Raw genomic sequence first — 12,945 nt, forward strand, 5'->3', positions numbered from 1 at the left:
AGACTGAATCAAACAAAAAAACATGGAGGACATTTGTAATTTTTAGTGAATAAAATCAATATTTTGAGTTAGTTTCTGAATAAAAATGTGTTTTGATTAAGTTTCTAGCGATAAATATATATTTTACTTTCAGAATATTCACTCAGTGAATGTACATAATCACTCGCTTGCCCGTTGTTGCGAAGTCTTTTCAGATCTCGCCAGAATAAAGGCTGATTTATGGTTCTGTGTTACACCAACGCAGAGCCTACGCGGAACCATAAATCAGCTCCCGAGTTCTCATCCCCAAAAACATCGGAGCAAATTTCTTAACAGGCGTTATTTGGATAAACTGAGCCCAGGATAATCTTAACGGTTACTTTTACGCCTGAAAAAATATTAAAACTTAATAAAGTGGCATATTAACAGCGCTACAGCGGAAATTAAAACAGCTTCTAGCTCTCAGCTTCCTGATATGGTGTGACGTTTGTGCAAACGTAACTACGTAGTCACTTACGTACCCGAACGTAAACCACGCAGTGAAGTAGCAAGTGGTGTCCCAATCCCTAGGGAACATTACAAGGGCCCTACGCCTTGTGGCTTCATTTTTAGGGCTAGTAGTAGTGAGTGAGGGCTAGTGGTAGAAAGTAGGGGGTGTATTGGGATTGGCCCTTAGAGACGATTTTATTTGTAGGTGCAGCTTTGTGTTCAGTTACATGTATAGCTTCTGCTCCTGGTGGTACATCTCTTTGCTCTCCATGCTCCTCTCCAGCAGCGTGTGGTTCTGCTGACTCAGGAGGTTGATCTGACTCAGCAGGTGGTGATTCTCCTCCTCAAGGTTTCCTTTCAGCCGGCTCAACAGCTGCAAGCAGACAGTTGGACAGTAAATCTCTCCAGTGTTCCTAACGGCGTGTCGGTAGTTCATTCTCTCCCTCCGTGAGTCAGCAGAGAGATCCGTTTACCTCGCAGTGGTTGTCCAGCTTGGTCATGCTGAGATCCAGGCCCTGGTGCTGCTCCATCAGTGAATCGTAACGGGCCATCCAGTTACTCACGTCCAGCTGAGCTGAGCTGAACGAGCTCTTCAGTTCGTTAACGCGCTGATGGAGCCCCTCGCTTTGCTCGTTGTGCTGTGATTGGCTCTCTTTCATTCTGAACACAAGGTAGAAAACAGGAGGGAACAACATAAATAAACTAGATCAACTCTGACCATCTCAGATAGGATTCATGGAGATAAAGCGAACCATCAACTTTCTGCTGGTTCATTTAAAGGCAGGTTGATTCCAGATGTGTTCATATTTGAAATAAAACATCAACATTCACCAAGATATCGCACACTTCTGCAGCACCGGTCAGAGGATTCTAGGAGACACTTGACTGAGTGCAAGACATAGTTAATCTGAACACCACTGTAATAATATACAAGGCTTATAACTATTTACTTCCGGGCTGCATGCAGGAACTGTTCAAGCCAAGAGAGGGCAAACATGAGCTCAGGGGAACAGCAATGTTTGACACAACAACAGTTAGAACAAAGAGGGCAGATGTTTATCCGTTTTAGGAGTAAAACTGTGGAACTCATTACACAACGACCTTAAACTAGCAAACTCAATAAAAGCATTCAAGATATTATTCAAAGCAAAGGTAATGGACACATGTATAGGAGCACAATAAGCAAACAAAGAAGCATGTACACATGCATGAGATAAAATGACAACTTAAATTGGTTTTGTCGGTTTCTTTAGCATCTTTTCACTTTCTGTTTTCAGAGCTATCATCATCATCATCATTATTATTACTATTATCACAGTTATTTAAGCTATTATTATTATTATTATTATTATTATTATTATTATTATTACTATTATTATTATCATCATCGTCATTATTGTTATTATTATTATTATTACTATTATTATTATTATTATTTTGTGTAACCTCATAATACTTCATTTGTTCTTTTTGTATATTCTATTCTGTTAAAAGGTGGGCAAGATAAGCTTTATGCTTCAAGCCCAGACCTTTTCGGTCAAATAATCACAATGTTGACCAGGGAAAAACCTGTGTTATCTTGTTTGTTGAATTTTATGTTTGACCGAAATAAATATTAACTAACTAACTAACTGAACTAACATGTCTCTCAATGTAATCGTTAATCCTCTTAAATATTGATGACCTTATTGGAGTTGTAAGGTGTAAGAAAACTGCTGGAAATTAGATTTTAATTTGAATTTAAAGCAACTTTAATCCTCCATCACAAACCAGGGCACCAGGACTAGACCTGAAGTCTTCCACTATACGAGTCCGAGGACAACATTAGTTAATGATGTGTTATTGAAATGACCTGGCTGAACACATCTGACTTGTGCTTTGTTCAGCATTTGTAATTACTTTAATATAAGAACGCAGTCACAAGAGTCCAGAACCAACTCTCAATGTGCTCCGATAGCCCTGATCCAAATGTGCCCGAATCTTCCAAAACCAAACCGTCTCAATCTAAACCCCACCGTACCTGTCCACCTCGGATTTCAGCTGCAGGTTCTCCTGCTGCAGCAGCCGATTCTTCTGCAGCTCCTGCTTCAGCTCCTCCCTCTCTTTCTGACCACGCCCGTCTTGCTCCTCCCATTTCTCCTTGTGTTGCAGAAGTCCACAGTACCTGCAGACAGACAGCAGTTATCTGAGAGAACAGCCTGCAGAGAGTTTTCACTGTTCACAGAAATCTGAGTCCGGATCCAACTGGAACGGCTTTCCTTCAACTGTACTTCCAACAGTCAGGTATTCTAGTACAAACTACGAAACATACTGATCAGGCAGTTCAATCAGTTTCTGAGGACTTGCAGCCCCGGAGTCAACGTGACATTAACATCCAACGTCAACAGTTAAGCTTTCATTGTGGGACTAAATAAGGTCAGTCATCTCATTAATAAACCGAGTCAATTTATGACTATTAAATGCCACGTTTACTTCATCATTAAAGTTTTATTAACCATTTAAAAAGGACATGCGGTTGGTTTTGCATTTCATTTTTGTTCAGATTCAGAAAATCTGAAAGGATAAAAAATTAACAAGAAACAAGATGAAGTGAAAAATGGCAGCAACTTGGATGTAATGATTCACGTTTTCAACCCAAAAAACACTTTAAAAATGTGTTTCTGTAACTATTCCTGACAAGAAATAAGCCATGAAGCTGATACAGGGTTCATACACATTTTAACCAACACATTTCCATGACTTTTCCATGACTGGGCAGCAAGTTTCCATGACTATAACATGACCTCTAAAACATCAATGTATGAATGAAATATAGGAATAAAACTATGTCAAAAGTCACCACAGTCTAGATCTAATGACAATTATGGTTTTATACAAAATAAACATTTGTTTAAACTAACACTGATATACCAGCAATATGTGGTAGTATATGTTGTATAGTAAATATAACTGTAATAACTGTAATAATAACCGATCTGCAAGATGCTCGGCACGTCATGCGTGAGAACGCGCAAGACTTTTCTATACAAAATATTTATTGATCACTTTTAAATCTACCTTATAGGCTGTTATTACTAAATGTTATCATTAAGTGAGAAAAAATAAATTCCATGACCTTTCCAAAACCTTTCGGGTGAACTTAAGTCTCCAAAGCTTTTCCAGGCCTTGAAAATGACATTTTCAAATTCCATGACTTTTTCAGGTTTTTTCAAAAGGTATGAACCCTACTGATAGATGCTGGACGATTCTTGCGTCAGGTCATGACGTCGCCATGAGATGCAGTGTTGTCATGAGAAGACGGTTTCTCACAAACAAAACGAACTGGAACCTCGGAGATGAGGCTGCACTTACTTGCCGTGCAGCGCCCGCTGTTCGCTCTCCAGCGCTCTCTGTTTGCCCTTCAGTGCGGCGTGTTGGCTGATGAGCTGCTCGTACTCGTGCGCCTGCCTCTCGTGAACACTCAGCAGGCGTTCGTGGTCGCTGAGCATGCTCTCTCTGGCGCGCCACGCCTCCTCGCGCTGCCGCTGCCACGACTCCACCTCCGTCTCCAGGGCCGTGACCTGGCCCTGCAGCACGGCATTCTGGGCCATGAGGGACGCGCTCTGAGAGGAGATGGTGGAGTTCTCTACCTGAGACGGGGGAAAAGCTCAGTTAAAACCTCGGGACAGGAGTCCCAGGGAACATGCAGAACCTGCAGTTAAAGTTGCTTTCGTCAACGAAAATTATGACTAAATATCGTCGTCAACGAACATTTATCCCCTGAGGAAAACTGTGTGGCGATAACGATAATTAAATATATAATGCAATATCGTAGACGAATAAAAACGACTAAAATGTAGATTACAAAATAAAAACTCTGCTAAAATGTGTCTTCATTTTCGTTGACAAAAACTCTGCTAAAATGTGTCTTCATTTTCGTTGACCAAAAGGAGAAGAAATGTTCTAACAAAGATCCTTAATATCCATGTTTTCAGCCCGCGGGGAATCAGATCCAGAAGATGCAGCTGCAGAGTTAGAGGCTGATGCCGTTAACGCAGAGCTCTAGGTTCACGTCAATTAAAAACAAAGTTACATAGAGAAACGCAGGGATCTGCTCTGGGGCTGGAGAAGAAGAAGAAGAACCATCTTTGGATAGACTTTCCTACATAGACGTGGAGAAGAAAACCCAATGTGTCGTCGAAAAAGAAAAAGATGGGGAGAAATCGTAAAAATAAATATGTTGTAAACTCAAATTAGAGTCTTCTGTATCTGGAATGAATGTATTCTTGAGTCTATAAGGTAACAATAATATAATAATAAGATAACCTTGTTTGAATTGTAAAATAGGTTTGGATAAATACAATCTTTGACTAAAACTAGACTAAAATGGTCCTGGACAATTCTGACTGAAATGAAAAACTTGACACGACTAAAAGGAGAATGAACGTGACTAAATTGAATAAAAACTAAAATGACAGCTTGACCCAAAGACTAGACTAAAATTGAAACAGGCTGCCAAAAACAACCCTACCTGGAGTTTGGCGGTCTGTTTGTGTAAAGCTGAGTTCTGCTCCTGCAGGGTGCTCGTGTGTCGCTGCAGCGCCGCCATCTGGTTGTTCAGGGAAGTGTTCTGGTTCTCCAGCTGCTTGAGCTGCTCCTTCAGCAGACCCGTCTCCGTCTGCAGAGAGGCGTTCTGGAGGAAAAACCAGAGACTTAACAAAGTGTTCGGAATATGATGACATCGGTGTGCCAACTACAGTTTTTATTACATTCTTCTCCACGTCGATGAGATGATCTTTGATCCGCAGCAGCTCGGCCGTGGCACTGCCTTCGCCTGAACGCTGCTGCAGGTTCAGGTTTCCTTCCTCTTGCTGGTGCAGAACAGACATCGTCTGACGGGCCTGTTCACACCAAAATCAAGCTTTCAATCGCACAAATCATCTTTATTCTAAATGTGATAAGGTTTTTTTTTTAGTTATGTTCTTACAGACGCCAGCTCGATTTTCAGAGTAGCTTTTAGTGTGTTGCTCTCTTCAAGTTTCTTCTCCAAATTGGAGATTTTCTCCTCCTTGATCTTCATGGATTGTTGGACCGTTTCCTCCAGCCGAGACTCCAGCAGCCGGTACCTGCTGATGAAGCCACAGCACACACGCACTCAGCAGTTTGTCCTGAGTCTCCCTGAGCTCCACTGATGGAGACGACGGCAGCAGCAGCGTACCTGTCCTCCAGCGTGTGCTCCTGCTGCAGCAGCTTCTCTCTGTTCAGTCCGATCTTCTCCAGCTCCTCGTTCAGCTGCTCCAACTCCACGTTTTTCTGCTGAACACTCAGCTTCTCTGAAACCAAGTCCTGCACAGACACAACAACGTGCAACTGTGAGGCAACAAACTACAGACGACTAAACATCTAACTGTTCTTGTTTACGTTGTGTGTTCAAACTGTGGTTTACCTCGTCCTAACTGGACCTATTCCTGAGTTTCTGGTTCCAAAATCACATGCCTAGTCTAAAATAAATACTGCAAGAGATTGATGTTGGTGTATGAAACTTTAAAATTAAAATGGGCTAATGTGAGCGTCGCCAGTAAAGCTTTGTTTTTTAGCCTTGCGACCTTTGTTGTTTCTGATGTCTAGTATGTTTATACTGGGTTTTTTGGTTGTTTTTGTTTTGTTTTACAGACTGTGGATAAACTTTAACATCTGCAGTGATTCTGTCATCATGATGTACATGCTGATAGAAAAAAAACATGTTTCTCAGGATTTTGAGCTTCTAAACAGATTCAAAGCTGCACATATGATGCTAGTCACTGAATATTGGCCGTGTGGTTCTGATAACCAGTCGGTTGTTCAGGCCCTAGGAATGGGTGGTATGGACTAAAAAATTTATCACGATAATTTCTGGCATTTATCCCGATAACGATAAAAAAAATACCAATTCAACTCCACCTTTGTAACTATATCACCCCATTCAGTCTTTGGAGCCCCCAAAACACTGCTCTAAAATAATACTAAATGCTACTAAACTACACCAATTAAATTGAATTGATAAAAACCAATTAAATTAGTACAACTGTCCTGCAAAACTGGAATGACTCAGATCCGCCATGTTTGTTACACAAACACGTATCAACGGGAATTTATCATTTCTTTCTTTCTTTCAGGCTCCTTTCTTTCTTTCTTTCAGGCTCACTTCTTTCTTTCTTTCAGGCTCACTTCTTTCTTTCTTTCAGGCTCACTTCTTTCTTTCTTTCAGGCTCACTTCTTTCTTTCTTTCAGGCTCACTTCTTTCTTTCTTTCAGGCTCACTTCTTTCTTTCTTTCAGGCTCACTTCTTTCTTTCTTTCAGGCTCACTTCTTTCTTTCTTTCAGGCTCACTTCTTTCTTTCTTTCAGGCTCACTTCTTTCTTTCTTTCAGGCTCACTTCTTTCTTTCTTTCAGGCTCACTTCTTTCTTTCTTTCAGGCTCACTTCTTTCTTTCTTTCAGGCTCACTTCTTTCTTTCTTTCAGGCTCACTTCTTTCTTTCTTTCAGGCTCACTTCTTTCTTTCTTTCAGGCTCACTTCTTTCTTTCTTTCAGGCTCACTTCTTTCTTTCTTTCAGGCTCACTTCTTTCTTTCTTTCAGGCTCACTTCTTTCTTTCTTTCAGGCTCACTTCTTTCTTTCTTTCAGGCTCATATCCTTCCTTCCTTCCTTCCTTCCTTCCTTCCTTCCTTCCTTCCTTCCTTCCTTCCTTCCTTCCTTCCTTCCTTCCTTCCTTCCTTCCTTCCTTCCTTCCTTCCTTCCTTCCTTCCTTCCTTCCTTCCTTCCTTCCTTCCTTCCTTCCTTCCTTCCTTCCTTCCTTCCTTCCTTCCTTCCTTCCTTCCTTCCTTCCTTCCTTCCTTCCTTCCTTCCTTCCTTCCTTCCTTCCTTCCTTCCTTCCTTCCTTCCTTCCTTCCTTCCTTCCTTCCTTCCTTCCTTCCTTCCTTCCTTCCTTCCTTCACGTACGTTGTGGATTTAACACAGAACCATAAATCAGCTTTACACAAAAACATCATCAACGGGAATTTATCGTTTTTACCGCGAGATGACAAATTCTTACCGTGGGGAATTTTTTTGACGGTTTATCGTGAACGGTAAAATATCCCCCATTCCTATCAGGCAGATTGTGTTCAGTAAACCCGTATCTTAAATGCTGACTCGTCTCCGTTGACCTCACCTCTCTCAGGGTCGCCAGGGTTCTCTTGTCAATGGTGGCTTGTTTCTGCAGCTCCTTGTTCTCCTTCTCCAGCTCCTTCCCTCTGAGGGCCACGTCCTTCAGTCTGTCCACCTCTTTCTTCAGAGCCGCTCCCTCCTTCATCACCGTGGTCAGTTTGCTGCTTCTCTCCTCCAGGTCGGCCTCCTTCCCCTCCAGCGCCGTCCGGATCCTCCAGCTGTCCTTCTCCAGGTGCTTCCTGCTCTTCTCCGACTGCTCCAGGTCCAGCTGAAGCTTCTTCCTCTCCTCGTCTCCTTCCTCCCTTCTTCTCCGCTCCTCCTTCAGTTCTTCCACTTCCTTTTTCAGTTCCTCCTCTCTGCTTTGCGTCTCCGTCATCTTCCCCTCCATGGTCATGCTCTCCTCCTTGCTCCTCTCTAGTTCCTCATCCAGACGATGCTTCTCCTGGTTTAACGTCGACAGGTTCACCTCCAGCCTCTCCGCTCTCTTCCTCTCCCCCTGTGCGTCCTCTTTAGCGTCTTCCCAGCGTCTCTGCGCCTCCTGGGTCTCCCGGTGCGCCTCCTGCAGCTCCTCCTGTAGTGTGGGGAGGAGGGCGGAGGAGGAGCGCAGGTTTTCCAGGGAGCAGCGGAGGTCCACGTTCTCCTTGGACAGCCGAGCGTTTTCTGCCCTGAGCTTGGCCTGCTGCTGCAGCTCCTGCTGAGCCTCCTCCGCCTCTCGCTTCAGCCTGTGCACGTCCTGTGAGAAGCAGGTCACCTGTTTCTCCAGCGCCTCGGAGCGCTCGCTGCAGGACCGAAGAGACGCCACCTGGAGGAGAAGCACACACAAGCACGTTAATGCAGCGGAGGACAGAAATGTAAAAGGTCTTTTTCCTCCATGTCTGAATGCAACGTCATGGAAACTTCCTGTTTCAGCTCCTTTAGGACTCTCAGGTTTATTCTTCAGAAGTTTACATACATATGCAAGTACAGTTATCCTTTTTTTTTCGCAGGGGTGATAGGTGAAATCCGTGAAGTAGTAACCTTTTTTTACAATTGTTATACAAGGCTTCAAATTGCGGAGATCAGCACCGCCCCACCGCAACCCGATTAATTGGATTTGAACGGGAGAAAATGATTATGAAAAAAAATACAATAAGTACAGTATGACAAATAGTGACTGGCGTGTATTTCACTGCTCTTCTGAGCCGCTGCATCCTGACTTGCTCTGTAGCGTCTTTTTCTTCTAAAGCCGCGGTGCAGGTGTGTTTTTCCGAGAGAAGAACATAGTTATGGGTTGTTGTTGTCGCTCTTTTTTCTTCTGGGCAAAAAAGATTCTTATAAACCAACATGCCACCATCGATTATATCTAAGAACTGTAGCGGGGACACTTTTTAGCCAATCAGAATGCAGAACACGATGCACAATGCAAATCCGTGAAGCAGCGAGACGTGAAAGGTGACCGCGTTATAGAGAGGGATTACTGTATTTGGTAGAACTAGGGCTGCAGCAATGATTCCTCGAGTAACCTGATTACAAAAAATGATTGAGGAATTTCCTCTGCCTCGAAGCCTCGTTTAAAGAAAAAATACATTTTAAATTCACGTTTGGCACGGGTTCTTTTTAATGTGACACAACATGCTAACACGCATGTGTCCCTTGTAAAGCAGAAGAAGACGACGTTGCGCTTTTCGTAACGTGTGAAAAGTTTAGCTGCAGACGCCGACCCAGTACTGACAACAGTGACAATGAGAAAACGCAGAAAGCGAAAGTAATAAGAGGAAGAGGCGGAAGATGTCGAAGGTTACTAGTTTGCATAATATGTAAATAAATGTCAATTATTCTTCTAAAAGAAAAAAAATTGGTTGTTTTTAATCACGTAATCTGTCTTGTTTTCTACTGTATATTTATAATTGGGCTTTAATAAAGCAAAAGTAAATTTTATCCGATTAATCGATGGAATATTTCACAGAATTATCGATAGCTGCAGCCCTATGTAGAACTGTCATTAAACTCTTTAACTTGGCAAGGATTGAGGTGACTGATGGCACCGACACATTTACTTCGTCATCCACACTAATTTGAAGATATCCTTGGGGTTTTCTGGGGGCCTCACTCGTGCAGCAAAGCGACCCAACAGCATGAAGCAGGAAATGTTTCCTCAGCTTCACCATCAGACATGGATTGTTGTCATTTCAGGGTAAAGCGTTTTCCTGCTCCTCACCTCTCTGTTCAGAGCCTCCTTGCTCCTCTCCAGCCGGGACACGTCCCTCTCCGCCTCGTCAGCCCTCCCCGCTCGCTCCCTGAGCCGCTCCGACTCCTCGCTGACCACCTTCAGCTGCGTCTCCAGGCTGGCCAGTCTGGAGCTGGTGTCGGTGATGCTCTGGTGCAGCAGGCGGTTCTGTGCCTCCACCTCACGGACTCGCGCCTCGCTGTTGGACTGAGCGCGCTCCTGGAGCGACACCACGGCCTCCGAGATGTGCTGCTTCTCGCTCTCCAGCTCCGAGATCTGATTGGACGGGGCCAGCAGAACAAAGATGCATTTCAGTTTCTGCCACAGCTACAGAGAGCGCGCCTCTACGTGTGTCGGTGTGTGGAGCACCTGTCGGTCCTTCTCGGCCCGCAGGGCGTGCATCTCCCGCTCCAGAAGCTGCTTCTCCTTCAGGATCTCCTCTCCCAGAGACTCCATGTCCTGATTGGTCAGTCTCTCCTGGTCCAGTAATCCCTGCAGACGCTCCAACTAACAAACAAACATCAATGACAACAGTTGAAAAGTTAAGATATTGTATCTGAGGGAAAAAAGGAATCTTTTGCACAGAAGCACCAAAATTAATCTTTTATCGGTATGAATCAGTAATCTGGTGCCATTCCCAGGATGTTGCGCTGAATGTCAGTAGAAAGTTGTATTAGTTTTCAATTTCATGACAACTGGTTGAAATAAATCAGACTTGTTTTTTTTTTCAGTTTTAACCTTTTGAAAATGGCAGGAATGTTCTCCTGGGGGAGTTGGGGTGTAAAAACTTGAGTACAGTAAAAACTTGAGGATTCACAGATGAGCCAATGGTTGCACCAGGTCCACAGGGACCAGAACATCTGTAGTTTTCAAATCCACAAAAAAACACTGGAAGATCCTGAACTCTGCTTTATGGAGTTCATGACAACAACAAAAAAATTTAATTTCCTAAATTCAAACTAAACAGAGCTAAATGTCTGATTGGGATTAAGGTGTCAACAGAAGATCAACAAGGATATCTACATTTGCACTAAGATAAATCGGAGAAAGAAGGCTTTTAACTGTGTAAACACCTAAACTTATTTAATCACCATCATTATGCAGAAACACAGACTTTGACTGTGATGAGTTAGCTAGTGTTGTGAGTTTACCTCAGATTAAGGAGCTACTGAGCCCCAGATGCAAAGTTCTAACTTTCAATCAGGTGTTAGATGGTTAGTAGTATCATACGTTTGGATCTAGAGCTGATATGTCTTCTTTGCATGACAGAGAGACTCATGAGAATCATGTGTGTTGTTACGGTGAACATTTGTCCATCTTTACACCTGAGAGACTTTGTCTCTCCCTTTTATAAACCAGTCATGTTGCTGAACTGTTGATATTTAACCTAATTAGTTGTAAGATGGCAGCACGGTGGCTTAGTGGTTAGCACTGTTGCCTCACAGCAATAAGGTCCCTAGTTCGACTCCCTGGCCCGGCTAGAGTCTTTCTGAGTGGAGTTTGCATGTTCTCCTCATGCCTCCGGGTACCCGGTACCGGCTTCCGAAAACATGCAAAAACATGCATGACGGGTTGCTTGACGATTCTAAATTGCCAGTAGGTGTGTGTGCAAGTGTGCATGGTTGTTTGTCTCTACTTGTGGCGCTATGACCGGTCCAGGGTGAACCCCTGTAATGAGCTGAGATGGGTTCCAGTCGACCCCGTGACTCTGGTTGTCAAATGTTCTTCCGGTTGTTTTTGATTTGTGGCAATTACTTTTCCAGCTTTTTATTGTCCCTGATTTATACTTTTATGAGACACGTTGCTGCTATCTAATTCAAAATGTCTCATTTTCAACATTTGATAAGTTGTTTATGTTCTGTTAGGAATTAAATATGGGTTGAGATTTGCAAATTATTGGATTATCAGGGTTCACACTCTTTCCCTGAAATTATTTTCCAGGACATTTTAATTAAGGGTGCTCCTCTTCCCTGTGGTCTCTGTGGGCATCACACCCTGTTGACAACTACTTTTATAGGAAAGTAATGAGGTTAAGTCTACATGAAAAGTCATTAATCTCTCTAACTTCTTCTCCTTTCCATCTGTGCACAGACACAGTATTTTTTTTATTTTAAGTTTTTTTCACTTACTTTTTATTGTTAGACAATACAACTAGTGTGAAGCAGAAAAATAACCAGAAAATTACCCCCCAAAAAAGGGAGATAAAAGAAAAAAAAAATACAAAAGTGCAATGTGCAGGACAAGTATAGCAGCAAGTTAAACAGTTAAGTATATACCGGTAGCTGCAATTTAAAGTGCACTGTACAAGCAAATATGGCAGCAAGTTATTAGACTGTCATAACTTGCTGCCATATTTGCTTGTACAGTGCACTTTAAATTGCAGCTACCGGTATATACTTAACTGTTTAACTTGCTGCTATACTTGTCCTGCACATTGCACTTTTAAATGGATTTGTATTCTTTTATGCATTTTTTTTTCTTTTATCTCCCTTTTTTGGGGGGTCATTTTCTGGTTATTTTGCTGTTGTTCTGATCCACTGCTGTCCCTAGCTGGAGATAGTGTTAATGTGTATTGTTGATTGTCTTATGTTGTATTGTTGCGGCCATGGTGGCAATGAAGTTTCCCCTTTGGGGATTATTAAAATTGAATCCAATCCAATCCAATCCAATCCAAATACTGGATAAAGTGCAGCCCATTGAAGATCACCTTTTACCAGTAATTAGCTCCAGCTCTGCTGAAATCAGAGTTGCATCCACTGCAAACAGCCAATTGAGTAAAGGACACGCCCACTCCAGCTCTCCTCTGCCCGTCACTCAACACAGGAAAGGGAGGAGCTTGTGGCCGTGGGAGAGAAAAACCTCACATCTAACGACACTTCAGTCACTAGTTTGGGATCTAAGCGTTCAGTCCTTAACCGCGTCTGAAAAGGAGCTAAATCTAGCTACAGTCAACTGGAAGCTCTGGGTTGGAGCACCGCTCTGAGCAGCAGAGCAGATCTGATTGGCTGGTAGCGTCACGTGGGGCAGAGAAGCGCTGTGCCTCCTACTCCAGCCTTAATGTTGCCCTGATCACGGGACAACATACATGTACATACGCAGAACGTTTAAC

At 43.0% G+C, this 12,945-nt stretch overlaps 1 protein-coding gene across 1 annotated transcript in view; it reads right to left on the reverse strand.

Annotated features, from left to right (window-relative positions):
- The window catches only part of ccdc88c (coiled-coil domain containing 88C), a 77,251-nt gene that overhangs the window by 16,628 nt on the left and 47,678 nt on the right, over nucleotides 1-12,945 (reverse strand). Inside the window, exons 14-24 of the mRNA XM_061744304.1 lie at nucleotides 10,206-10,343; nucleotides 9,828-10,112; nucleotides 7,635-8,432; nucleotides 5,666-5,793; nucleotides 5,435-5,576; nucleotides 5,217-5,348; nucleotides 4,979-5,140; nucleotides 3,820-4,097; nucleotides 2,489-2,632; nucleotides 942-1,128; nucleotides 696-841 (exon numbers count right to left, since the gene is read on the reverse strand). Of these exons, the coding sequence (XP_061600288.1) occupies nucleotides 696-841; nucleotides 942-1,128; nucleotides 2,489-2,632; nucleotides 3,820-4,097; nucleotides 4,979-5,140; nucleotides 5,217-5,348; nucleotides 5,435-5,576; nucleotides 5,666-5,793; nucleotides 7,635-8,432; nucleotides 9,828-10,112; nucleotides 10,206-10,343 (2,540 nt within the window). The remainder of the gene's footprint in view (nucleotides 1-695; nucleotides 842-941; nucleotides 1,129-2,488; nucleotides 2,633-3,819; nucleotides 4,098-4,978; nucleotides 5,141-5,216; nucleotides 5,349-5,434; nucleotides 5,577-5,665; nucleotides 5,794-7,634; nucleotides 8,433-9,827; nucleotides 10,113-10,205; nucleotides 10,344-12,945) is intronic.

The sequence above is a fragment of the Cololabis saira genome, chromosome 16, assembly GCF_033807715.1.
Source record: "Cololabis saira isolate AMF1-May2022 chromosome 16, fColSai1.1, whole genome shotgun sequence".
Classification (NCBI taxonomy): Eukaryota; Metazoa; Chordata; class Actinopteri; order Beloniformes; family Belonidae; genus Cololabis; species Cololabis saira.